Below are 27578 nucleotides of genomic sequence, written 5' to 3'. Positions count from 1 at the left end.
AATCACTAAGGACAGTGCTAGTATGCTGCCCAGCGTTGACCGTAGGGCGCGCCACTAGTATAAATTTTTTTCTTTATATTTTATGACATAAAAATAAAAAAATATATATTAATATACTAAAAGTTACTTACTTAATTAATTATTAAATAAAATTAAATTAAAAAATAAATAAATATATATGAACAGTTAAAATGAGATGACAAATTAAGTGACATATTAACATTTTTCAATCACTAATTACTCAATTTCATGTCATCACATAATAAAATGATAATAGATAAGCAATGAGGAATGACATTTTTATTTCAATTATTATATTATAGCAGAGTTGATCATCGAAGTATTCACATAATTTTTAATTTTTTTTCTCTTATTAAATGTGTAGTGTATGGAAGATGAATAGAAGAACTCAATTAATCTAAAAAGAATAAAATTAAAATAATTTTTTAAAAAATAAAAATAAGTGTGTTGTACTGTGTGTGGAGATGATAAATAATAAATTAAGCTCTATTATTAAATGAGTATAAACTATTTATTATGTTTCACTTTAAAGTTGATCATTTAATGACTCGTCAATAAATATTAAAGATATGATGATAAATAGATTTCTCCATATATTAAAGGCATGAAAGTTTCACGCGGTCCTTTAAAAAAAAATGAGATCTATGATCAAGAAGTAATTTTGTTCAAAAAATTGTTGTGGAATTCATAAATTACTGTAAAAATATATATATATAAGTATTATAGCTATGAATAAATTTGATGAAAATAAATTTATAAATTAACATAATTTTATATAATATATTATATCTATTTCATAATAATAATAACTTTATAATTTAATAAAATATATGAAGTCACATAAATTTTGGACTTTAGTTTATAATATTTATTTGTGATATTTTTATCATGAAAAGTCCAAAAAAAAGAAAACGTTGATGATGTTGCGTAACCCATCGAAATTGAAACTCCTGTGTCACTGCGCGCTGAGGTATTCTTCTGCGCATTATAAAAGGGAAAAAACGAATGCAATACAATAGCTAAAATACTTTATTTACGTTATCTAAATAAAGATATAGACATAACATTATCATAATTTTATCATTGATAGAGAGCGGTTCTTTGGTTCAATTGATTTTTCTTATATTTTTAATAAAATGATATTATCACATTAATTAATTTTAAGATCGTGTGTAAAATAATTGTATAAATGTCATTACCCAAAAGTTAAATTCAAATATTATTAGTTTATATAATTAATATTCTATAAGAAAATATTATAATGAGAATAAGGGAATCATGAATGCAGAAATGAAATTTTGGACTCAAGGCTTACTTGGTTATTGAGAAGAAGGGGCTATAATGTGTAAAATTCGATTCTATAATGGCAGGACCTACGTCTTTTTAAAATTTTAAAAATTTGTCATCTTTTTTCACTATTTTAATATTTTTTTTTTTATAAACTATTTCATATTATCTTAACTTAAAAATTTTATTATTATTTCCTCTTATATGAACTCCTCTAATATAAACTCCAAATTAGTTATATAAAATAAAAAATTTCATCTCATCTTATCTTAACTCATTATTATAATTTTTTTAAATTTTTATATAAAATATAATAAATAATTTAACTTTTTTAAATCTTAATATAAAATTAATATTAAAAAATTATATTATAATAATATTTTATTTATTATTATTTAAAATATCTGATCTCCCGTTTGATTAAACGGGATTAATAACATCACAGCTCATACGACAAGCAATACCGGTTATTAGCGTTGTCTCCTCGTGTAGTTCGTTGGTTCGAGAAATGCAGCTCGAAAGTAAAAAAGAAATAAAAAGGAACAAAGTGACAAGGGGGTTTTACATTGGACATGACATCATCAAACAAATCTCTTTCTTAATCCTTGGCTGCTTTGATGACACGTACGAATATCATGTTTGACTTTAGATTTGTAATGGAGAATGGGCCATGGCCATGAATTTTCCTTATTTAATCATTAAAGTATACTTATTTAATCATTTATAAGAAAAAAAAAATTATCTCCATCGGATGCTCGGGATTGGTTCCCAAGGATTTCTCAGAAATAAATCAAGGATCACCTATGCTACTGAGAAACTTCGCACCAGATGGCAGATTCCCAGAAGTAGGTGCTTTTAAGAGGTACCCTTCTAAAAAAACTTTCACGTCGCATCCAACCCACTAAAATTAGCCTCCAAAATATCCCGTCAGTGAGATGGCACTTTCTGGCGAAGAATTTGATGTTATTGTCGTCGGTGCAGGCGTCATGGGCAGCTCCACTGCCTACCAAGTCGCCAAACGGGGTCACAAAGCGCTCGTACTCGAGCAATTCGATTTCTTGCACCACCGGGGCTCATCTCACGGCGAGTCCCGCACCATTCGCGCAACCTACCCCGAGGACTACTACTATCCCCTGGTCATGGAGTCGTACAAGCTCTGGGAGGAGTTCGAGTCCGAAATCGGCTACAAGGTCTACTTCAAGGCCCAACATCTAGAAATGGGCGCGTCCGACAACGAGTGCCTCCGCGAGACCATAAACACTTGTCACAAACACTCCATCCCGCACGAAATACTCGACAGCAGACAAGTGGCCGAAAAGTTTTCCGGCGCGTTCGATATTCCGGGGAATTTTCTTGGAGTGTTTTCCGAGTATGGCGGCGTGATAAAGCCCACGAAGGCAGTGTCCATGTTCCAAACACTAGCGCTTCAAAAGGGTGCTGTTCTTAGAGACTGCATGGAAGTGAAAGATATCAGAAAAGACAGCGTCAAAGGGGGCGTATGGATTCACACAAGCAATGGCGAAAAGTTCTGGGGCAAAAAATGCGTGGTGACTGCAGGGGCTTGGACGAGAAAGTTAGTCAAAATGGTAAGTGGGCTCGAGCTACCTATACAACCCTCGGAGAGTACAGCGTGTTATTGGAGGATTAAGGAGGGGCACGAGGCAAAGTATGCAATCGGAGGGAATTTTCCGACGTTTGGGGACTGTGGGGAACCGTATATATACGGCACACCATCGCTGGAGTTTCCGGGGTTGATCAAGGTGGCTGTGCATGGTGGGAATCCATGCGATCCGGACAAGAGGCCATGGGGGCCAGCAAAGGGATTAGAATATCTGAAAAAATGGGTTGGGGAGAAGCTGGCAGGGCTAGTTGATTCCGGAGGGCCGGCGGCAACGCAGTTGTGCATGTATTCGATGACGCCGGACGAGGATTTCGTGCTTGATTTCTTGGGCGGGGAGTTCGGAAAGGATGTTGTGATCGGAGGTGGGTTTTCTGGGCATGGGTTCAAGATGAGCCCCGCGGTGGGGAGGATACTGGCTGACCTTGTGCTTACTGGAGAGGCAGGAGTGGAGCTAAAGCCCTTTAGGATTGCAAGGTTTGAGGAGAATCCTAGAGGAAACTTCAAAATCTTTTTATCATGTTCCTCATCAGAAGTCTGAAAAAACCTTCGATCTATTTGTGGCCCTAGACTAGAGGCCAGGAATGTCTCGACTAATTTGCGTTCAGAAGTCAATCACTCTATTCACTTCCCAGAGCGTGAATAAACACCCTTTCTATTGAGTTTGTAAAAAATTATGGTATGCTTGTTGCCAGTGTCATCTTATCAATTCTGCTGCAGGCTCTCTCTCTCTCTCTCTCTCTCTCTCTCTCTCTCTCTCTCGCAAGAACGCTAGCTAAATTAAGCAGAAGCGAATTTGGCGGGCACGAAACACGTGCGTAAAGCGCAGACACAAACTTTTGTTGGTACAAGTTTTACGATTATAGAGAGCTGTAAATACAACAGTCGTAAAAGTGCAAACCTTCGATAGCTCGGTTGGTTTTGGAGTAAACAAATTCTCAATCTATTTCTTGTGTCATGGTAATAAGAGAGGAAGACTGACCAGAACGTTTTTTCTCAAACCACTAGAGTGGCCAGAAGTGCATGCAATATGGCCCAATAGATTATTTCCAAGCCATAAAGCTGGTCGTCGCACCTGAGCCCGATCACAAGAAATCCTAGCAGAATGCGTATAAAAAAGGTTTCAGCTTACAAAATGAAGAACAGTTTCAAGCCAAACTTAGAAAGAATATTGGGTTGTGCCTTCCAAAGACCATCAATCATATCAATAGCAGGTCTTGTAAATCGTGGCACAATTCTTGACGTAATAAGTGACTTGAAACCATGAACTACAGTAGATAAAGAAAAAATTGAAATAAAAAAGGAAGAAATGTATTCATCGAACTATGAGTTGTCTAAGTGGCAAGGAAATAAACGCTATATAGCCCAATAAATGTCATACCTGTATTCTTCTAGGTTCACCTTTATCATCGTCTTCATCTTCTAATTTACCACCAGTATTAGGATCCAGGTCTATAGCAATGGCAACTTGGTCATTATTGGCTTTGCTCAAACTGCGGACTTGAGGTGTAAGCGAAGTCCCCGGCACTGTCCTTTTGTTTATCTGCAAGGATTCCACCACAATCGATCATTTACATCAAGAGTAATCTAACCTTGAAAAAAAAAACATATAATTGCTCTACAAAGGGCATTGCAACTTAAAAAAGAGGAATTTGGATATAAGATATAAGCGTCACGGCTATGAAAAGTACAATTAAAGCAATGAACTGACAGTTAAATGAAATGAACCGCATGTCACAATGGAGCGTGCACATAATGTAAAATAAAACCAAATAGTTCTAGTGCATACTTCTGGTCCATGAAGTGGGCCTGGAAGTACAAAGCAAATAATTTGTCACTAACACAAACTACCGAGTAGCGGCCACCATATATTCCAATGCCTCATCAATATCTGAACCAAAGAAATATAAATTGCACGATCCTCTTCATTTCCTATAAAGTTGATTAGGACAGGGACACATACAAGATTTGTCTGGCATATATTGTCCATTGTAACTTGTAACTCTCTGTGGCTGTCCTATTGTCCAAAACAGCCCGAGTATTTTTTTTATAGAAGTAATATTACATATAGTCGTGGAGTGTGTAAATACTGATCAATCGTTTTGAAAAAGAATAAATCCACAATTAAATTTCTTTTTTTTTTTTTTATGTAGGTCCTGTATTAATTCACTTTTTTCAAAAATATTACACGGAGCTTATACAACGACGACTGTAAATATCATTTCTCTTTTTATAGTTACCAAACGGAAAAGGCATGGCCGAGTTTTCTTGGTAAGATGAACCTTCTCCCTTCCATTTTTTCATGGCAAGATTAGCAGATGAAATCCCATATGCCTCGTGTAAAGCCAAAATGGAAGCTGAAAATCCATACGACAAGGTCGAACCAGCAGATGCACATACTTTTCCTGACTCACCAGTTTGCTCTGCTTCGCAGGATGCCTCCTTCGTGCCAGTCTTTATTGAAGCTAATTACCTTGAAACGGTATCAGAACTTTCACAAGGGTCAGTAGCAGGATGCCTCCTTCATGCCAGTCTTTACTGAAGCTAACCTTGAAAGAGCATCGGAACTCTCACAAGGCTCAGAGAAAGGAAGGCGCTGTTCTCCTTCAAGCACTATTTCACTGCTTTGATCAGATTGCCTCAATTCCAAACCAACAGATTCCTGCGTTGCCCTTGCCCAGCAACAAATGAGAATATAATTATACATCAAGTCCACACATCATATGTGCTAACCTACCAGTAATTGTATCAAGATGCAAGTATAAAGGGGAGGGCAAAACCTACATCTGTTACCTGATCTTCCCTCGACTGAATTAATGACAGATCCGGCTCTCCAACTCCCAGCGAGCACGATACTGATTAATGAATAATTTCCAGGTCTGAATCATCATGAGGAGAAACTTATTCCTTTTAAGTAACCTGATACGATGCTTTTGATCTGGTAGTGGATGATGCATCAGCATTAGGTTCATGCTGCTCAGCTTCACCATATTTTTGTGATGATTTTCTATGTCCAGTACTGATTTTGCTCTCCTTTTTCTGACGAAATAGTTGAAGCTGATAATAGAAAAATTAAAATCTCCAATCACTCATTATATGTCTGGTTGTTAAAATATTGGGGAAAATTGGGGGGAAAACATAAGTTCCAAACGCTAGGACTGAACAAAAGGTTTGATCATCGTGAACCTAAGAGAATACTATTCAAACATTTACTCACTTACATTCAACTCTATTATCCTAACAGCCAAACAAAGTTTGAGGAATCAACGTCTAATCACACCAGGAATAATATTATAAATGTTGTGAAAAACGATGACAATGAATTGAAATAACACCGAATGAGAAAAAAACGATCACACACGCAATCACACACGACACAAGATGTACGTGGTTCGACAAATTGCCTACGTCCACGGGAGCTGCAGAGGATTTTATTATTGAGGAATCACACTACAAGATGGGTCACAACACTGTTCATCCACAGTGTTTTCGTAGCTGCTCTGTTGCAGACAAAAGAGGCAAAAATCATATATATAGTTCAAACGGCGGAATCTCTAAAACGCATGTTCGCTCGAGCGGCGTGTCGAGCGAACTTCCCTTCTGCATCCCGCTCGAGCTCACTGTTGAGCTGACGTCGAGCGTTCGACTCTGCCTGATTTCGCTCGAGCGGCCAATGCCTCCGCTCGAGCGAACTCCTCCTGCTCGAGCTCACTGTCGAGCTGACATCGAGCGTTCGACTCTGCCTGATTTCGCTCGAGCGGCCAATGACTCCGCTCGAGCGGTGTGGACCAGACTCCACAGTACTCAACAATTCTCCCACTTGGAGACTGGTACACTCGCTGTATCGCCGTCTTCCTCAAACATGATATCCTCCACCTCTGCAACTCACTGCTCCTGTCTTCATTCTAGAAGACCAACTGAAGTTGCGCACAACTTCAGTTTCTCAAGCGTAACACCCTTTGTCAACATATCAGCAGGGTTCTTGCTTCCACATATCTTCTCAAGTAACAACTGTCCGTCATCTAACAATGACCGTATGAAGTGATACCTGATCTGAATGTGCTTGGTCCTGGAATGGAATGCTGGATTCTTGGCAAGGAATATGGCACTCTGACTGTCACTGTAGAGAGTGCCTTTCTGATTCTTCTTACCCAATTCTTCCAAGAAGCCTTGTAGCCATACCATCTCCTTTGCAGCCTCTGACACTGCAATATACTCAGCTTCTGTTGTAGACAAAGAAACTGTTTTCTGTAAATTAGAACCCCATGACACTGCAGTACCACCAAGTGTATAAACAAAGCCCGTGGTACTCTTTCTGCTGTCAATATCTCCAGCTAAATCAGCATCAACATAGCCCTGCACCTCCAAGCTCTCTCCAGAGAAACATAGACAGGTTTCTGAGGAACCCTTTAGGTACCTCAAAATCCACTTCACTGCTTCCCAATGTTGCTTTCCTGGGTTACTCATGTATCTACTCACAACTCCCACTGCATGGGCAATATCCGGTCTTGTGCAAACCATAGCATACATAAGTGAACCAATGACTGAGGCATAAGGAACCTTACTCATGTAATCTCGTTCCTCCTCTGACTCTGGTGACTGATTCTTACTGAGTCTGAAGTGACTTCCCAAGGGTGTGCCAACTGGTTTGGCCTTGTCCATGTTGAACCTGCTGAGTACCTTTTTCACATACTCAGCCTGTGAGAGTCTCAACGTACCTCTGACTCTGTCTCTGACAATTCTCATGCCAAGGATTTGCTTTGCAGCTCCCAAATCCTTCATTGCAAAGTGCTCTGACATCTGCTTCTTCAGATTATTGATCTCATCAATACTAGCCCCTGCAATAAGCATGTCATCCACATACAATAGCAAAATAATGTAAGAATTGCCAAAATGCCTGACATAGCAACAGTGATCTGTCTGACATCTAATATACCCTGCACTGTGCATAAAGTTGTCAAATTTCTTGTACCACTGTCTAGGAGCTTGCTTCAGCCATACAAGCTCTTCTCCAGTCTGCAAACTGAACCTTCCTTTCCCTGTACCACAAACCCCACAGGCTGGTGCATGTAGATGTTTTCTTCAAGGTCTCCATGAAGAAAAGCTGTCTTCACATCTAACTGCTCAAGAAATAGATCTTCAGTGGCAACCATAGCCAGTACCATCCTGATAGTTGTGATCTTTACCACAGGAGAAAAGATCTCAGAGTAGTCAATACCCTGCTTTTGCTGAAAGCCTTTTACAACAAGTTTAGCCTTGTACCTCTTACTGCCATCATGCTCAGTTTTCACCCGGTACACCCACTTGTTGTGTAATGCCTTCTTCCCTGATGGAAGTTCTGTCAACTCCCATGTCTGATTCCCTAGCAAGGAATCCATCTCATCTTTCATGGCCAGCTCCCACTTGCTAGAATTCTCATCTTGCAAGGTTTCTTCATAACTCTGCGGTTCTCCACCATCTGTCAACAGAATGTAATTCAAAGTAGGTGAGAAACGCTGTGGGGGACGTATAGTCCTAACTTACCTGCGAACTGCAACTGTAGGAGTAGACGGTTCTGAAACTGCCTGCGGAATAATAAGAATGGGTGTACTGGACCCACTCTCCCCGTTACTCACATCTCTACACTGCACTGTGACCTCTGGTAGGTCATCCAATCCTACAAACTCGGACTCCTGAGGGGCTACTGCAGGAACTGTACTCGACTTATCCTTGTACATCATTTTCTCATTGAAAATCACATTCCTGCTTCTTATGATTTTCCGACCCTGATCATCCCAGAAACGATAGCCAAATGCCTCGTCTCCATAGCTAATGAAATAGCATTTCTTTGACTTGGCCTCAAGCTTACTACGAGCATCAGAATCAACAAGCACATAAGAAAGACAACCAAAGGTTTTAAGGTGAGAAAACTTAACCTCTTTCCCGCTCCAAACCTCCTCAGGCAATCCACAATCCAGTGGAACTGATGGCCCTCTGTTTATCAAATAAACGGCAGTACTGACTGCATCTGCCCAGAAAGTGGGTGGTAGTCCAGCGTGCAACCTCATGCTTCTAGCACGCTCATTAATGGTCCTGTTCATACGCTCAGCAACTCCATTTTGCTGTGGTGTCCCAGGAATGGTCTTCTCCATTCTGATACCCAAAGCTGCACAGTACTCCTTGAACCCGCCATCAACATACTCACCACCATTGTCAGACCTCAAACACTTCAGTTTCAAGCCTGTCTCTGTCTCAACCATGGCTTTCCAAATTTTGAAAACATTAAATACTTCAGATTTATGTTTCAAAAAATAAATCCATACCTTTCTACTATGGTCATCAATGAACGTAACATAGTAGCGAGAACCTCCAAGAGATGCAACTGGAGAAGGACCCCACACATCTGTGTGCACAAGATCAAGTCTTCCTGTCTTTGGCGTCCTGCCACTTTTCAAGAAGCTGACCTTCTTTTATTTCCCCATAACACAACTCTCACACATACCGAGATCAACTGTCTTCAGTTCTGATAGCTTGCCTCTAGACAGAAGTTCCGTCATGCCCTTCTGACTCATATGGCTAAGCCTACAATGCCACAAATCTGCTGTGCTCTCTGCAACGGTAGTAGCAATAGTGTCAATTAAACCAGTAGTCATATAAAGTGTACCAGTTTTCTTACCCCGAGCTAGTACCAATGCCCCTTTTGTGACCTTCCAGGTGCTGTCTGAGAACACCACTGAATGACCACACTCATCAAGCTGCCCAACAGAAATGAGGTTCTTCTTCAACTCAGGAATGTGCCTGACCTTTTGCAAGGTCCATTTGTTCTTGCCAGGGAGTGCAATGTCAATGTCTCCCATCCCCACTACGTTCAGAGCCTCACCATCAGCCAAATATACCTTCCCAAAATCACCTGCAACATAATTCCTCATTAGTTCCCGGTGGGAAGATGTATGGAAGGAAGCCCCTGAATCCAGTATCCAGTCATCAATTGGACTATGAACTGCAAGCAATAGTGCATCCTGTACTTCTTCAGTTACCACATTAGCACTATCATTCTCCGTCTTCTTGGGGTTTTTGCAGTTTTTCTTTATGTGGCCAGCTTTGCCACAATTCCAGCAAGTTGCCTGCTGACCAGGCCTCGACTTGCTCTTGCCCCTGTACTTTGATTTTGATCTTCCTCTATTTGAATTCCTGTCATGTGATCTCCCTCGAGAGTCAACATTTAGGGCTGAACTCAAACCCGAGGTCTCGCCTGAATCTTTCCTGCGCACCTCCTTAGCCAAAATCAAATCACGAATATCATCATATTTCAGTTTAGTTTTACCAACAGAATTACTAACAGCCATTCTCATGGCTTCCCAGCTATTTGGCAATGAAGCCAATAGTATCAGTGCACGTATCTCATCATCAAATTCAATTTCAACAGACGACAATTGATTTGTGATAGTATTAAAATCATTCAGATGTTGTGCAACAGACGTACTATCTGTCATTTTCAAATTGAATAACTTTTTCATCAGATGTACCTTGTTATTCGCTGACGGCTTTTCATACATACCTGACAAAGCCGCCATGAGATCCGCCGTCGTCTTCTCCTTGATGACGTTGTGTGCAACGGATCTCGACAGGGTTAATCGAATAACCCCCAGAACCTGTCGATCCAACAGGTTCCAACTAGCATCATCCATCTTTTCCGGTTGCTGCCCCAATAGTGGAAGATGAAGTTTCTTCCCATAGAGGTAGTCCTCTATCTGCATCCTCCAGTATCCAAAATCCGTGCCATCAAACTTCTCGATCCCCGATACTTTCAATTCATCTCCAGCCATCGTTTCTCCTCAGACCCGAACCTTGGCTCTTGATACCAATTGTTGTAAAAAAAGATGACAATGAATTGAAATAACACCGAATGAGAAAAAAACGATCACACACGCAATCACACACGACACAAGATGTACGTGGTTCGGCAAATTGCCTACGTCCACGGGAGCTGCAGAGGATTTTATTATTGAGGAATCACACTACAAGATGGGTCACAACACTGTTCATCTACAGTGTTTTCGTAGCTGCTCTGTTGCAGACAAAAGAGGCAAAAATCATATATATAGTTCAAACGACGGAATCTCTAAAATGCATGTTCGCTCGAGCGGCGTGTCGAGCGAACTTCCCTTCTGCATCCCGCTCGAGCTCACTGTCGAGCTGACGTCGAGCGTTCGACTCTGCCTGATTTCGCTCGAGCGGCCAATGCCTCCGCTCGAGCGAACTCCTCCTGCTCGAGCTCACTGTCGAGCTGACATCGAGCGTTCGACTCTGCCTGATTTCGCTCGAGCGGCCAATGACTCCGCTCGAGTGGTGTGGACCAGACTCCACAGTACTCAACAATAAAAACCCCAGTCATCTATACTTCCTTGCTGGGATACCAAAAGATAATACAGAAAGCAGTAAGTGGAACCTCAATTTTCTTTTGCTCCCCCAAACAAAGCAACCAGCTCAGTCATTCCCATTTCCCACACAGTTATTAAACCCGAGATTTTAGTTACATTATGAACTCAATATCACGGACTGCACAAATTAGAACCCGTTCCCTTATTTTCCTAAAATTTCTCCGCGACCAAACAGGAAGTGACAATAGCAGTTTCAAACCTGGAAATCCCAAACTATGTAGAATGAATAAACAAGTGATTACAGACCTCAGCCGAACCAAAGTTCGAAAAAAAAAAAAAAGGTATGAAAAATATAATTCACGAAATAATGCAAAAAATAAAAAGTAATTCAAAACATAGGAAGTGAAGGCGTAGCTCCTCTTCGTCATGATCATTATATCAAGCGCAACCTTCTCGTTCTGTCTGTTGCCTCGGCGGGTGAAAAAAATTACTGTTAGTTTCATCTGAGGCGCCAAGAAAACGGTATTGCTTCACGTTAGGCACTTGAGCTCTTCGGAAAAAAGTTTCCTTCCCTTGCTCCGCGCTGCAGTTATACAGTATACTTCCAATGCAAGAAAGCCGAATGGAACCCCAATGTGGGCTCGGACCCGCACCGTCATTGTGAATGGGCCTTTCAATTAGAACACAGAAAGCCCATACTACCAACTACTTGGACACAGAAAGCCCATATATATGTTATAACTCCTTGACAAAAAATATACATATACATATATATATATTTGTAATGCATGGCTTAACCAATGACCAGCCTTTTTACCATTAATTAAGTTTAAATATATGTATAAATAAATAAATAAATGGATGAGAATATGAGATAATATTTTTTGCTATCATACTTTTGATATGGTAAAAATGTTTTTTCCTTTGGTCATTAAACATCCATCTACTTTGGATTGAATTGTTTATTACCCTAGTTTATATAACCAAATTCAAATTGCATTTATTCATATTCTGGATTGGGTTGGAAAAAAATGGGACGCAGTTAAACAACTTTAAACTGTGTTTAGTTGTTAGACTCAATTCAACTTATCTCAAATCAATTATTAATAGAATCTATTATTTTTTTAATTTCTCGTCAAAAAATTAAATTTATCTCAACTAACTTCATATATTTTAAACTAAAAAGTTAAATTCATGTTAATTTAAAAAAGTTAAATTCATTTTAATGAAATTTCAAAACATATTACTATTTACAACTTAATTCAACTCATCTACCCTTAGAAAGTCATTAAACATTTCATAATGATATATAGAAATCCAAATCGTAGAAAGTGTGAACCATTATTGGTGTTGGTTGGTAAACGAATTAATTTGCATGTGCCGATGCTGACTTGAATTGGTGGCAACCAATTACTGTAGATTTTCTGGGTTTTATTTGTCTAAAATATATTAATTTTGTCGTGCTCATGCACATTGGCTGGTACAGGTCGGACAAAACGGATTAAAGAATTAAAACAAGAACTGTCAAGAAGAAGAAAGTTGCGGGTAGAGAGGTTTCGTTCCAAGTCGCTCATCTCATTTTGTCAGTACTGTTTCTCTCTCGAGGTTTCGATAATTCCGATTCGGAACCCAAGCTCTCACTTTGACTTCTTCCCAGCTCAACTCTCTCCGCTTCCACTCGCACTCCGAAATCCCCATCTCACAGTCTCCATTTCCAGGCGAGTCCCTCTATCTATCTCGCACTTTCCACCTTAAGAAGAAGAAGAATAGTTGCCGATTCGGTTACATAAATAACATTTCCGCGCCACTTCATGGTGCATGGTTATGATTTGGTGAAGAACGTTTGCAGATTTGTTCTTTTTTGGAACACTTGTTTGATGAATTCCCGAGAGATTAATCATAGATTAACCATTGCAAAAACCAGCTGCTGATTATAGGTAATGTCTTTCGAAGCTACTCGATTTTGTCTATTCCATAAGATTTAGAGGTCGAAACCTCTGATTTCTTAGGGTTTTGGGGTTTTGTATTCAAATGGCGGAGTCTTTGAATGACAATACAATCCATTGTTTGATATGTGCTACCAAATCATTGAAACTAAGCTTAGAAAAGTCGAAGGCGATAGGGTTAGCTTTAGACAGAGCTGGGCCTAGATTAGAAGAGATTAACCAAAGATTACCTGCATTGAGAGCTGCCGTCCGGCCCATTCGAGCCGGAAAGGACGTCCTTGTTGCTGTCGGTGGCCACGTTAATCGTGCGGTAAGCCCTGCCGCGGCGGTGCTCAAGGTTTTTGATGCTGTTCATGGTCTCGAAAAGTCCTTGTTATCTGACCCCAAGAATGATCTCCCGGGCTACTTGTCGGTGTTGAAACGCCTACAGGAGGCATTGAAGTTTCTTGGGGACAATAGTGGACTGGCAATTCAGTGGCTGGTGGATATAGTAGAGTATTTGGAGGATAATGGACTCGCCGATGATCTATACCTTTCCAATTTGAAAAACTCCTTGAAGAATCTTAGAGAATTGCAGGATGATGGGGGGAGGACACTCCTTGACGGCGGGCTGTTAGATGCCGCATTGAATAAGTTGGAAAACGAGTTCCAGAGGCTCTTGACTGAACACAGTGTGCCACTTCCAATGTCTTCATCGTCTCTTGGTGAGCAAGCGTGCATTGCACCATCACCTTTACCTGTATCTGTTATTCAGAAGTTGCAAGCAATTCTTGGGAGATTAATTGCAAATAATAGACTCGAGAAGTGCATATCAATCTATGTTGAAGTTCGTAGTTTGAATGTTAGAGAGAGCTTACGAGCTCTTGATTTGGATTACCTTGAAGTTTCAGTATCCGAGTTCAATGATGTGCAAAGCATGGATGGGTATGTCGCAAGGTGGGGCATGCATTTGGAGTTTGCAGTGAAGCATTTGTTTGAGGCGGAGTATAAGCTTTGTATTGATGTTTTTGAGAGGATGAGATTGGATGTGTGGTTGGATTGCTTTGCAAAGATAGTTGCTCAGGCTGGTATTCTCGCCTTTCTTCAATTTGGGAAGACTGTTACAGAAAGTAGGAAAGACCCCAATAAGCTTTTGAGATTATTGGATATATTTTCATCTTTGAACAAATTGAGGCTGGATTTTAACCGGTTGTTTGGAGGAGCAGCATGTGTTGAAATCCAAAACTTCACAAGGGATCTCATTAGGAGTGTAATTGATGGGGCAGCAGAGATGTTCTCCGAGCTTCTGTGTCAGGTTGAGCTACAGAAACATACCCCGCCTCCTCCAGATGGGAGTGTTCCAAGATTGGTAATCATCATTATCGATTACTGTAATAAACTGCTTGGGGATGACTACAAGTCAATCCTAATCCAAGTTCTAGTCATTCATCGGAGTTGGAAGCGTGAGAAATTTCAAGAGAAGCTCCTTGTTAGTGAGGTTTTGAACATAATCAAAGCCATTGAGCTGAACTTGGAGACATGGATGAATGTTTACGAGGATATCAACCTATCCAACTTTTTTGCTATGAACAATCATTGGCATTTGTACAAGCACCTGAAGGGAACCCGGGTTGGGGATCTCTTAGGCGATTCTTGGTTAAAAGAACATGAACAGTACAAGGACTATTATGCCGCAGTCTTCTTGAGAGACAGCTGGGGAAAGCTTCCCAATCACTTAAGCAGGGAAGGTCTGCTTTTGTTCTCAGGCGGGCATGCCACCGCCCGTGATCTTGTCAAGAAAAGATTGAAAGCCTTCAATGAAGCTTTTGATGACATGTACAAAAAGCAATCTAATTTGGTTGTGTTGGAGAAAGATCTGAGGGAGAGGACATGCCAAGTCATTGTGCAGGCGGTTGTTCCAGTTTACCGTAGCTACATGCAGAATTATGGACCCTTGGTGGAGCAAGATGCAAGTTCCAGCAAGTATGCAAAGTACACAGTACAGAATTTGGAGAAAATGCTAATGTCTCTTTTTCAGCCAAAGCCCAGGAGATATGGCAGTTTCAAAGGCAGACAGCCAAGCGAGAAATTCAACAATGGAGTAAGAGATGATCTTCATCGTACTGCCTCATCGGTTATGTGATAGCCTGGTTCACTTCAATCCGTCGTGGTTAATTTAGTACATTGCATTACCTAGAGCGATAGAACTAATGCACAGAAACTGCCCATTCATTTCCTTAATGTTCTCCCTTTGGTGGAAATTTTGTAATTTGTCTGACCATGATGAGGAATCGAGGGCTGTCTCCCATGCCCAAAGGGTTCTGAAAACCCATGAGATCTCATAGAGTCCGAGTAAGTTATACAGTCCTGATGGTAAGGTCAGTAGATATACTTTAAGCCATAGCTTCTTCTTTTTCTTTTTTTTTACTATTTTCGTTGAGGTGTAGCTGTGATCGAATTCTTTAGTCATCAATTATTTTGGAATTAGGTTGTACATGATGTAGGGACCTTAAGGAAATGCATGTTGTCAATTTTACCGGGTGCCTGTTCTCGTGGAGAACTTACGTATGATAAGCCATGATCTTGGTGAAACATTACTGACGATGATATGTTCGTGTCTTATATCCTTTTCCTTCTTTCTTTCTTTTTCTTCTTTTGTGGGGTTGGATGCATATCAAAGAGTATTAACAAATGTAATTTTTGTTAACTGATTCTTTTGGTGTTAGTTTCAATTAGTTTTCTTAGTCAGCCGTAATTAGTTGGTAGAATTTGTTTGCAAAGTGCCATAACTCAACACCTGTATAAACACATGCACTGTAAATGTAATAATCGAATTAAAACTCATTCATTCTTCTCTCCCCAACTCCATTTTTGACAATGCATGAGATGGTATTAGCTATGACAGCGTTGAGGTTTCTCTCACTTTTGACCTTTTCAACTCTTGATCCATGGGTTGTACTGTAATATTCATGTAATATATTTATGTAGCATCCATAATTAGCTCTTAAAAAGTTCAAAATAAAATAAGGGTCATAACAGTCACTAAATATCATGCTGCTGATGTTACAACTATCTCTGTTTTTTTTTTCTTAATATCTTTGCTTCTCCCTGAAACTATTTGCTTTCTGGTTGCAGAGTTGGATTTAACTGATGTTTCTCCTTGTTGACGTCTGTTATTTCCTTCCCCAAATCCACCTCCACACCAACCCCCCACACCTCCACAAATGCACCTATCTTGTCGTTCCATCTGGCGGTGGTTGTGCAATTTGGCGCTCTCGATGATTCTCGTGTAACGTTCGTTGATGACGATGGTGCTGATGCTTTCCATGTTGGAAATTCTGGATCGTTCCTGATGCCGTGGCACGAGGCAATACCTACATTTTTTGACTCGGGAGGAGCGACCCTTTCGACAAAACTAACGTTTGACTTGTCATCCAGGGAAAGCCGACACATAGGCCTCACATTGGGAGGCATATGGTTATTAAGTTGGTTGGTTGGATAAACTTACTGCCATCTTGGGGGTTCGGTTCCTTATCCGACTCCCCCATCTGTTCTCATTCATGAATGTGGTCGTGCTATTCCACACAGAAAAAGCAAATTATTAGGGGATTTGAGAACCATACTCTATTTTTATTTCGGCCACATATTGTCAAGAATTGCTTCTGCTCCTGAAGACTTTTCTTTTGTATACAAGCTTGACCTTTCTTCGCCAATGGCAAGTCGTTGCAAGTGGGCTTACCTTTCAATTGGGTGTAAGATAGACCCAACAAAAAAAAAAAAAAAAAAAAAGCTTGGTCTCTGGTGTTTGGGCGGCTATGATGTAACAAAGTTGAAAGTACTCTGTCTCTTGGGAAACTTGAATAGAAGGTGAACCCATCCAATGGACATTTATCCGGCGAGAAAATATAGTCGAGGTATACAGATTTTGGTTTTTTTGACTTTTTGCTTATCAAGTAGGTTCTGTATAATATTATTTTCGTGACGATAACAATGTCTTTTAGAGAAGCATTTCGGATGTCCAAGAAACAGGCAACTCGACCCAAATGCATCTGGGCAACCGCCAAACTTGCCATATCCAGCTTTGGGTGCGTATTGTGCGTTGGTCTTATGATTTCAAACGATTTTACCGGTACCGGAGAGGTAATTTTTTTCAGTGCTAGGCGATAATGATATAATATCTTATATTATTAATCCTAGAGAATCTTAAATATAAAATATACCTTATAAAATCGAATTGCAAAAAGACAAGTTAAATGGGAATGGGAATTAGAAAGGCATCCAATAATATTGCAACGTATTGGGGAAGGGAGGGATGATCTTTCCATCCATGGGAACGAGGGGATGCAACCTAGCTAACCCGTTGCTGAAGATCTGGGAAGATGTATTCGGCTTTAACTTTTCGCTTTCACTGCGACTCTGTTTTCCTGTAACATGAAGGGCCCCCCGCCTCAATTCTTTGAATATTTGTACACATACCAAGCTATCAGCATGTTAAATGTGTTTTAATTCCTATCTTGTGTTCAATACATCTACGGCCCAAAAGGATTAATAAATTATAACCTTAAAAAAAAAAAAAAAAAAAAAAAAAAAACCCCGACATTCCATGAAATATAAATAATAGAGTTTTGTTATTCATTATTTAAGATACTACACACTATATACATTTTTATTTTATAAAACTTTTTTTAATCTTATTCTTGCTAAATTAATTGAGCTATTTTGCTCATCATGATTCATCTCTTCACCACACATACTTGTTAAAAAATAATAATAAAAAAATAAAAAATTATCTGTGATATAAAAATAACGAGTAAAATTTTTCTAAATAATATACTTTGGTGCATATAGATTATACTTATTTTTATTAATAAATCTTATTTATTTATAAAAAAATATAAATAAAAATAATTTTATAATCTAATATATCACATTAAATTACGTTAACTTGTTAGTTTATTTTTATAAAATTCTTTATAGTTAAAACATTTATTAAAGAAAAATTGTAAGAAGGATCCCTATAGTCACTTCAAGACTATCTAAAAATACACATGAAAATAAAAGTAAATCAAAGAATAAAGAGACCCAAGTTGAATGTGTTATTTCTTGCTACAAACGTTTTAAGACTATATAAAAACTCATGAAAATAAAAGTAAATTGAACAACGGAGAGAACCAAGTAGGATTCGTTATTTTCTACATCGTTTCTAATTATTATTACAATACTGTACGTTTTTCTGAAACATCATAGTATTCGACCAAAATAACGTCCGAGCTCCCATAAAATTCTCAAATATTCAGATTCTTCTGCATCATATTTTCCAAGATCTAGATGATGCCAAGACTCTATATATGGAGAGAGGAAGGGAGGAACAAGGAGCGAGATATTACTTCGTAATTTTGCACGCCTTTAAATGACAGCAAACGAGGTTCATAAGGACCGGCATTCACGCAAATTGCTCAGCGTAAATGGAGAATAACGTTGAAATTAAAGAATTTTCGACTGACAAACTTTTGACGTGTCTTGTTGATCTTATCCTTTTGCTAAGCACTATGAAGAAGAATCCCTCCCTCTATTTTCAAACAAGTTAGGGATCCCCGACAATGCCATGAAGTTTGTGTCGCCTTTCCTCCTGGCATGAAATTTTAAGCAAACTTTTATTGAAATCTGCAGAGGAATTCATCATTATCCAGCTGCCCACTTTAAGTTCATATGATCTATATCCATGGCAAAGTGCCCCGAATTAATCTACTTCTTCCTTGTTCTTTAATTTAAGATTGAGTGAATCTTCTTCGTAAATACTTTCGGGATATATTTACTTTTACAACTATTCTGATTTTATCTTATCTTTTCATTTTATCTAAACAGTATAGTCTTTTCAAATTACCACATAAAATAAAATAAATAATTTAATTTTTTAAAATTTTAAAATAAAAATAATATTAAAAAAATATTTTAATACTATTTAATTTAATTTTCAACTTTTCTCTCAATTCATCTTATCTAAAAATACAAACGAAATTAATCTCATCTAATCTCATTTCATAATCCCTTTTTATGTATTTGTAAAATACCATTAATAAAATGAAATGCAAATTACTTTAAAGAGATAAGACATGTTGGCAAGACGGGGTAAGCGGGGGTAAGCGGGTGTTGAGATATTCTTAATACTTTTTAACATATTTAACTAATATTTATTACTTTATTATTATTTTTTACCTATTTATTATTATTATTTAATATTTTATAATTATTATTTTTATCTATTTTTTTATTATTATTTACAATATATCTTAATAAAGTGGCCATTGGATGTATGCACTACAATCAGCATACTTTGACCTAATTTTCTCCATTAAGTTATTTTATCGGGATTGTTTACCTTTTTATTTATAATATCCATACCCTGCATCTAATCTCGTTGGAATATCTGTCTGCCAATAAGCCAAAGTCCACCGCAATCAAGAAACACGGCAACATGGCAACTGGCATTTGATTGTCTTGGTGGTGTAAGTGTGCAACTCATGGTTTCCTACTCTAAAATAATATGAAATATATTATTATTTTTCAATATATATATTTATAAATCGCTGACACGTTAAGCATAAATATTCGAGTTGTGCCATTTTAGAATTTTATGGTGGGTGCTGATCTGTCAAAAGGATTGTTTGAGCTATAAAATGAAGGCTTATCGGGTCTTGAACTAAAAAAGAAAAACACACAAACAAAACAATTAACGATTTCGTTAAAAATACTAAAATAGTTCTTTATTAATCAAATTGAATATTTTACATATATTTGTTATCATTCTTTCATAATGTTCTGGATGGAGATCAAGTCTTTCCATGATAGAAAGAAACTTCGAAGAAGCTTTTGTTCTTATTATTATTATTATTATTATTATTATATCTTAAGTTATTAAAATTGATAAATGGCATCAACATGTTATAAAATGGTAATGCTTTGCACATTTATTTAAGATCCAATCATCAAATGGTGCCCATAAAATCACGGATAATGATAGGTTTATTATCTCCTACTACATATTTATTACTCTATAATATATTTAAAACTCTTATTATTTTTTTAATATTATTAAACATTAAAATTTGAGATATCACTAAAATCAAACAGTTAGTTAACAGTCCAATATGTCAATTGTAATAGTTTAATATACAAAGCATAAGATTTCTATAGCTTGTAAAGGTGCCAGGTATACCTTTTGAGCAATATTACATACAGTCGTAGAATTGTAAATGCCGCGCAATCGCTTTGAAAAAGAGTGGGGTCTACGATTAAAAAGTTAGTTTTTTTTTATGTGGATCCCGTATTAATTCATTTTTTTTAAAGTGATTGCACGCTGTTTGCACAATCACGACTGTAAATATCATTTCTCATACTTTTTTCCGAAAAATAAAAATCTTGCATGGATATTTTTTTGAGAAATCCCATCCCTTGATGAGTTTTGATGTAAAGGGAACCTAAAATAGATTCCTACAAAATTTGGACTAATTTGTTTGCCATTGAGTTTGGACTTTGGTTGGATTCAGGTTAGAATTAGTTTGACTGCATAAATTATCTTAAATTAATTTTGAAGCCCAGTTGATATGTAATCAAATGTTCTAGATCGTTAGTTGATAAGAACTTTAGAAGCTACCCTCAATATTTGTGCAGATCAAAAACCAACTTGCACTCATGATACATGTAACGTATTCTTTAATTTATCAGTAACGTTAGATATAATCGTTGAGCGTGTTAACATTTTCACGTAATCATTTTTAAAAAGAATAAAATTTATCATTAAAAAATTATATTTTATATTTATTTATTTTTTTAAAAAAATTAAACAACACCTGTACAGTTTATGACTGTAAATATAATTTTTTTTTTAATTTTATACTTCATATCTCAACAATATAAGGTATTTTTCGGACATATTTTTATTGAATATCCTCAAATGCACGATCTCATCCATTAAAACGGTGTGTCAACCAATCTGTTAAACTCGTTAATCATACTACAAATGGCTGAATCTCCGGCTAATCTCAAACGGGTCGTTTTATATGGATAGGTGATGTTCATCTACATCGTTTGATACACACCCGTACATTCGATGAATCGATGAATATGAACCATAAACGAGACAACATTCATTTATTTCAGTTCAGAGTGTGTTTACAAACATGGCGTCTATGCCGTGAATCGTGCAGAGTAAGGGAAAAGGGGGAGGGAGAGAGAAAAAGGGGGGGGGGGGGGGGGGGGGGGGGGAGAGAGAGAGAGAGAGAGAGAGAGAGAGAGAGAGAGAGAGAGATGTACTAAAAGTAGGAAATTGCAAGTGAAACATGCTTATTTTTAAGGGGGACCAGGACCTGTTTTTGAGCTCTCCGTGTCCTTCCTTGGTCTGATCTAAAATAAGGAAACGGGATAAGTTTGGTCTTGTCTCTGGTCCTTATCCTTGCCACGTCATACCCTGCCGCTGCGCGTTAGCAGCATTTTCTCTCTTTACCCTCTATTGCTAGTTGCTGCCTTGGAATATCCATAATTTCCATTCAATATTTCCGACCGCCACGTACTTTGTTTCTCTCTCTCGTTCTATTTTTCTATATATAAATAATTTATTGATATCAGTTTTTCTCAAACCATTTTTTCTTTTGTGATCTCTATCCAAAAGGAGCGCACCCACGTGCACTCTCTCTCTCTAGAATGGACAGCGAGAGACCAACCAGCTGATCCTTATCCATGTTCGTCTTTTTAACAAACGCTTGACCTGCACCCAACACGACTCTTATCTTATCCCACGCTCCCAACCACCCTTTGGCTCTCTCTGTCTTTTACCAACCAGAGTGGCCGTCGATTGATGACAAATAGCCCCGTGTTCAGGGAGCTCAGAGGGAGGTGAAGTCCGAGGCGGAAACGGTAACACCGGAGGAAAAAAGAAATAAAAACGGCGACGGAAGTTCTCGATCGGGACCATCCGGAAATTAAAATGGAGGTTATTGTGGGTCCAACCTTCGGCATCGACGTTAGGGACCGGAGCAGCGCCATCCCGAGCGCTGCCGATCAGCGGAGCGTGTCTTCTTGTCTGTTCCTGGAGGACGGCATCGGGACCGGCGATGGCGCCGGGCTGGTATTCGGTATCGGCGGGCGGGGGAAAGGTCGGGAGGCAAACGAAGAATCTTCGGAGAGTTCGTCCTCGATCGGAGCGCCGGACGATAGCGAAGACGAAGAGGACGACTGCGTTTCTTCAAAGGAGATTCTGAGCAATTTCAAGGCAGCAGGATTGGGCTCCTTGGGTTCAATGGAAGACACTCTTCCCATCAAGTAATTTTTTCTGCTCCTCCTGAATTGATGTCTTTTCTGCGAAATAATTAATTGGTGGTTATTTTGGTTTTTATTTAGAACTCATCCGTGCATTCTTCATGGAATATTTGTTTGATCCCTTGAAATGATAAAAGAAAGGGAATCTCATTTTATATCTATGATCTTTCATGTCTTTTAATTTAAATGATAAAAGAAAGGGAATCTCATTTTATATCTATTATCTTTCATGTCTTTTAATTTAATACCCACCAATAAAGAATCTGTTACCAGCAGCAGTTGTGTTTGGTGTTGGTATATACAGGAGGGGATTATCGAACCATTTTACGGGGAAATCGAAGTCGTTTGCGAATCTATCGGAAGTGAACGCACTAAAGGATCTGAAGAAGTCTGAAAACCCATTTAACAAGAGGAGGAGAGTTTTGGTGGCCGCCAAATGGTCCTCCAGGAAATCTTCCTTCTACAGCTCCTCTAACCCTAAATCTATGCCTCTACTGGTTCTGAACGAAGAGGAAAATGAAGATGAAGATGGTGAACATCTTCAACGGCCGCAAGAATACCCATCGTCGTCGTCCTCGCCTTCATCATCGTGGTCATCGTCGTCATCAGATAAAAAGGAACAAGAACAACATCATTTAAGACATCAGGAGAGAGTACCTAAAACTTATATTGATAGGAAGATCTTGAATTTCAAGTCAAGTAGTTGTTTCTCTCTCTCAGATCTGCAAGAACATGATGAACAAGATGACGATTAACTTAGTTTTTTTTTTTTTTTTTAATCAAAATTTCTCTGTCTCTCTTTAGCTGTGATGAATGGATGCCAGTTGCCTCTTACTCAAAAAGTCATAAAAAAAAATCGTAATATGATGTATTATCCGATTCGGTTTGTCGAGACTTGAGATCTTTTTCCATTGATCGCAGGATTTTTTTGTTTTTTGTTTTTTGGGTTCAGTGAGCAGATATGGATTATGATCTTATCTTATCTAGCTGTTGCAGGCTGACTAGATTTTTATTTTTTATTGTACAGAAACCACTCTGAACAAAATCGGGTTTGTAGTAGGTGGGATGGTGGTCCGGCATTGTTAACACAGCCATTTTAATACTTGTTGGCACTTGCTCTTCGTTCTAGGAACGGTGGCCCTGCTTTTGTTGTGTTGTTTCTCTTTTGGAAGAAACATTTCGTCCGTGGCTCTCTGTCATAAACCGTTTTTTAAGGATGATTAGGTCTTGTTAAAAACTTTCTTATCTCATTTTAATTATTATAATTTTTTTAAATTTTTATATATAATAAAATAAAAATTTTCACTTTTTTAAATTTAAATATAAAAATAAAATAAATAATTTAATTTTTAATTTTTATATTAATTTATCTCATTCTATCTCCTCTAAAATAAATAAAAAAATAAAAGATGATTTCCATCTTTAGTCTAGCATAAAAAATTTAATGAAATAAAAATTTTTCATACGTTATGGAGGATGTAACGTGATTACGGAAGATTGGTATATTTATAATCTAATAAAAGATTATTTAATAATAATAAATGTATTACATTTTATATAATGATGAGATTAAAATGATAGGGTGGTATATATAATTTTTTTTTTAAATTTATAAATAAATATAAAGGACAAAAGGAGGAAGATAATAGAACAATAGATCAAAAATTAACTGTAGTTAGGAATTAGGTGTGTGATATCAACGCCGTTATTCGTCGGACAAGTATTAAAAGAGACCTGGACAGATTCGTAAGAAGACGGGGTGACCATGTGAGATTTAGGTTGCGTTTAAGTAATAAAATGATTTTATATATTCAGTAAATAGTAATAAAAAAAATATTAAATAGTAATATAAAATAATAAAAAATAAGTTAAAAGTAATAATAAAATAATTTTTAATTTTATAATATTTTTATTTATTTATTTATCTTATTTTTCAAAATATTATAAAATATATTAATTCAAATATTTTATTACTATTTACAAATAGATCTTTATCTCATTTTAAAATTTTCATTTCATTTAGTTTTTTTATATATATTTTTTATAATTTTAAATATATTTTTTTAATTTATAATATTATTAAAAAAATATTTCTTTAATCATTAAAATATAATATTTATCAATTATTTTATTACTATTTACCTCTCACCTCTTATCAATATTTAATCAAGTCAATTTAATCAAATGACTAGGTTTTAGCAGTGGTCAAAGGTTTTTAATTTTATTTCCCGAAAACAGTGTATTATTGGAGGAGAGGATAAGACGGAGTAGACAGGAGACCTGACCTATTTCTTACCGAACTCGAAGGGCCCCAACTACATGGCTGTGGAAAACCAGACCGTAATAAATGGGCCGGTTACATCAATATTTCTGTTTTTATCACTTTAATGGAGCGCACATCGAGTCAAAAGCCCAATAGCTGAGCCTAGCTGATCTGATCTGTCATGGCATCTCTTCTCTTCTCGCCGCCGTTTCGTTTTTCTCTTACTTCCTCCAAAGCTCGCATCCCTATCCCAGGACCTAGAATTAGATCTTACCTTTCTCCTCCCCGCCGTGTCTGTCCTCAGCATCTGAACTCTATGAGTCAACCCGCAGGATCGCAATCACTGCCTTCCGAGGATGAAGGTGGCGCGAAGATGGAGAACTCCGACGTCATGGTTCAGTACGTGGTACTCCGGCGAGACCTAATCGACACGTGGCCGCTCGGGAGCGTGGTGACACAGGGCTGCCATGCCTCCGTGTGTGCGATTTGGTCCCACAAAGACGATCCTCACACCATCGAGTATTGTAGTTCCCAAAATATTGATTCTATGCATAAGGTGAGTAGCCTTCTCCTATTTATTAGTTTATTCTTGGCACTGAAACTTCAATGACTTGAGCCCACATAGAACTACTTTGCTTTGTTCACTTGAAAACTTGGCTCTAGGAAGAGAGTAAGAGGAAGTAACCGAAGGATCAATATTTTGATTCGAATGAACACGCCTTACAACTTTTGTAGTGTTGTAGAATATGTCTGGTACTTTTAAGGTTCTGATGTATTAGTCTTGTAAAACTTGGAACAAATTTTCAGCTTGGCATCGACAGGACCCATGTCTCAGGGAACGATCTTGATTGCACTTGGGATGGGCATTTGCCTAACAATGATTTGTAGTCGTAGGATTGCGTTAGGTCTATTATGAACAACTTTATGATTGTACCTCGTAAGCTTCCGACATATAACATCTGAGGCCGGGCTGTGATGCTTATCTAAATGTTTCTATGATATTGTTTTGTCCCTCATTCATGTCAAGTCCAGTTCTGATCTCAATAGTTTCTTCAACCTGGATTTTGCCGTTCATGGATGTTTTCGTAATCCACTTGAATTCCTGACAATGCCGTTAATAGGCCTACTTGTAATTCATTGTTGGCCAATTTGTTGGATGATGGAAGTGATTGGAAGTATAGGTGTTGAGTGAGTGTGCTGCCTTTTTGGAAAATAATGCAGGTTACTCTCGAGGTGAAGGGCGAACCTCAGATCTTGAACTTGTCAGAAAAGCTCACGGCTGGTGGCATCACTCACAAACTGTGGATAGAACAACCTGAAAACATCCCAACATGCCTTGCTACGAAGCCATACCCCAAATCTGCAGTTTCTTCATTTTTCATGAAGTTGAAACTCTGCAAGTGATGTAACCCTAAATTTTTTCACCAACCCATTTTGTTTTATGTGGGTTCGCGAGGAATTTCCTAATTGAATTTCCTTGGTTAGTTTGTTACTAGAGCACTTACAGCTCAAGTCGTGTATAAACACCTCTCATATGTATGAATTAGACACACTGCAATAATATCTTTCATTTTCAGTCCATCTTATTTCTTCTCTCGGCAAGTGCTCTCTCTCCATTTCTAACGATCAACTCATTTCTTCTAAAGCTATTTCTTAGGATGTAAAACGAAGAAATTTGCCATCTGTCCTAGAAAACAGACATTCTAGCAGAGCAAGTAAGCCACTGTTGACCAAGGTCCTGGAAAACCGATCTGAGTACTCTGAGATAGGCTCTTGATCAAATGAACCGAAGAGATCCATTGACACATCGACAACTCACTTGAATAAAAACATCCTTGCTCAAGACAGGTTTAACAATCTTAAAAGTAGGGTCAGAAAGTCATCAATGCACTTTAATGCCTATTGCGAATACGTCTTATTCATGCCTTAATTTGCACAACAGACCGGAATGAAGTAACGAATCATTCCTGGCTCACTATGATGATTCAGATTTCAATATGATGCTTTTTGCGTTCATCCATAACATAAATAGTAAACGGCAAATAAAGAGAAACAAAGGAATTTACGGCCTTGTGTTCTATTTCTCGATCTCTGACATGATACGTTAAAATATGGTATAAAACACACAGAAATTAAGTAGAGGTTTCGATCAGCTGTAAGTTAGAGAACCACCAAACGTCTGGCGCAGATGGTGCAGTAGTACTTGCGCTTGTTTCTGGAGTAGAGAGGCAGGAAGCAGAACCTCCACTGGGTATGTACGTCCATAGTTTGTATCATCCCTCCACAGTATGGACACGCCCCTGGTGCTGGCTGCGTCGACACTACTCTCTCGTCCTCGTCACACACGAACACCAGACACATTCTTTTCTTCTCTCTGCCTGTCTTCTTTCCTCTCTAAAAATTTGTCTCTATCCGTCTTCTGGCGAAGAACAACATTGTTTATTTATTGACAAGGATCAACAATTCATCACTTTAATTTCAATCCGCTAAATAAGGTAAAATATTAACACTATAAATATGTGGATTTGAAGGCTATAACGGTTGATTTGACACAATTCATGAAGTAATGCTTGAGTGAATTTAGAGGATCTTAATTAATTTGTAACGAATAGAGATATTTAAGGATTCATAAGATACTTTATTGAGTGAATTTTTTTGAATACAACCGTTGCTTATTAAATTCAGTAGTAAATATTTTTAATATAAACCGTTGATTTATAATCAATAATAAATATTTTGTTACATCAATATTAGCCACTTTGAGATTCAAAATTGATATTTTTAAGTAG

General features: G+C 37.9%; 5 protein-coding genes and 1 long non-coding RNA gene across 10 annotated transcripts; 4 read left to right on the top strand and 2 right to left on the bottom strand.

The window, feature by feature from the left end:
* The first annotated feature begins 2101 nt into the window (after positions 1-2101).
* LOC122317810 (probable sarcosine oxidase) lies at positions 2102-3645 on the top strand. The gene has a single exon (XM_043134842.1). It carries the CDS (start codon positions 2244-2246, stop codon positions 3465-3467), a length of 1224 nt encoding a protein of 407 aa, XP_042990776.1. The 5' UTR covers positions 2102-2243; the 3' UTR covers positions 3468-3645.
* Positions 3646-3697: 52 nt separating this feature from the next.
* Positions 3698-5596, bottom strand: LOC122317811. Its single transcript, XR_006244654.1, has 3 exons — positions 5167-5596; positions 4308-4469; positions 3698-4023 (listed from the first exon to the last, which is right to left on the bottom strand). It is a non-coding gene; the product is annotated as an uncharacterized LOC122317811 (long non-coding RNA).
* Positions 5597-12771: 7175 nt separating this feature from the next.
* LOC122318741 (exocyst complex component EXO70A1-like) lies at positions 12772-17721 on the top strand. Of its 5 annotated transcripts, XM_043136329.1 has the most exons (3): positions 12772-15589; positions 16347-17125; positions 17213-17721. In XM_043136329.1, exon 1 carries the CDS (start codon positions 13318-13320, stop codon positions 15352-15354), a length of 2037 nt encoding a protein of 678 aa, XP_042992263.1. In that variant the 5' UTR covers positions 12772-13317; the 3' UTR covers positions 15355-15589; positions 16347-17125; positions 17213-17721. The 5 variants fall into 5 exon arrangements, with proteins under 5 accessions (XP_042992263.1, XP_042992267.1, XP_042992265.1 ...); XM_043136333.1 differs by having other exon boundaries at positions 12772-15312; positions 16347-17721; XM_043136331.1 differs by having other exon boundaries at positions 12772-15563; positions 16347-17721.
* A 4129-nt stretch (positions 17722-21850) lies between these two features.
* LOC122319087 lies at positions 21851-23508 on the top strand. Its single transcript, XM_043136978.1, has 2 exons — positions 21851-22529; positions 22831-23508. Exons 1-2 carry the CDS (start codon positions 22195-22197, stop codon positions 23279-23281), a joined length of 786 nt encoding a protein of 261 aa, XP_042992912.1. The 5' UTR covers positions 21851-22194; the 3' UTR covers positions 23282-23508.
* A 1147-nt stretch (positions 23509-24655) lies between these two features.
* LOC122317943 (putative peptidyl-tRNA hydrolase PTRHD1) lies at positions 24656-26370 on the top strand. Its single transcript, XM_043135029.1, has 2 exons — positions 24656-25345; positions 26011-26370. The coding sequence occupies exons 1-2, from the start codon at positions 24971-24973 to the stop codon at positions 26191-26193; spliced, it is 558 nt and encodes a 185-aa protein (XP_042990963.1). The 5' UTR covers positions 24656-24970; the 3' UTR covers positions 26194-26370.
* Positions 26371-26707: 337 nt separating this feature from the next.
* Positions 26708-27462, bottom strand: LOC122317944. The gene has a single exon (XM_043135030.1). The coding sequence runs from the start codon at positions 27148-27150 to the stop codon at positions 26950-26952; it is 201 nt and encodes a 66-aa protein (XP_042990964.1). The 5' UTR covers positions 27151-27462; the 3' UTR covers positions 26708-26949.
* Positions 27463-27578: the final 116 nt, after the last annotated feature.

This window comes from Carya illinoinensis, chromosome 8 (assembly GCF_018687715.1).
Source record: "Carya illinoinensis cultivar Pawnee chromosome 8, C.illinoinensisPawnee_v1, whole genome shotgun sequence".
In the NCBI taxonomy this organism is placed as follows: domain Eukaryota; kingdom Viridiplantae; phylum Streptophyta; class Magnoliopsida; order Fagales; family Juglandaceae; genus Carya; species Carya illinoinensis.
This window is presented reverse-complemented; position numbering and strand designations above follow the sequence as displayed.

Bases quoted from the DNA above. Each gene is read 5' to 3' on its own strand.
- LOC122317810 (XM_043134842.1), top strand. From the start codon at position 2,244: ATGGCACTTTCTGGCGAAGAATTTGATGTTATTGTCGTCGGTGCAGGC.
- LOC122318741 (XM_043136331.1), top strand. From the start codon at position 13,318: ATGGCGGAGTCTTTGAATGACAATACAATCCATTGTTTGATATGTGCT.
- LOC122319087 (XM_043136978.1), top strand. From the start codon at position 22,195: ATGGAGGTTATTGTGGGTCCAACCTTCGGCATCGACGTTAGGGACCGG. The intron at 22,530-22,830 runs GTAATTTTTTCT...TGGTATATACAG, and splicing joins GAAGACACTCTTCCCATCAA to GAGGGGATTATCGAACCATT.
- LOC122317943 (XM_043135029.1), top strand. From the start codon at position 24,971: ATGGCATCTCTTCTCTTCTCGCCGCCGTTTCGTTTTTCTCTTACTTCC. The intron at 25,346-26,010 runs GTGAGTAGCCTT...AAAATAATGCAG, and splicing joins ATATTGATTCTATGCATAAG to GTTACTCTCGAGGTGAAGGG.
- LOC122317944 (XM_043135030.1), bottom strand. From the start codon at position 27,150: ATGTGTCTGGTGTTCGTGTGTGACGAGGACGAGAGAGTAGTGTCGACG.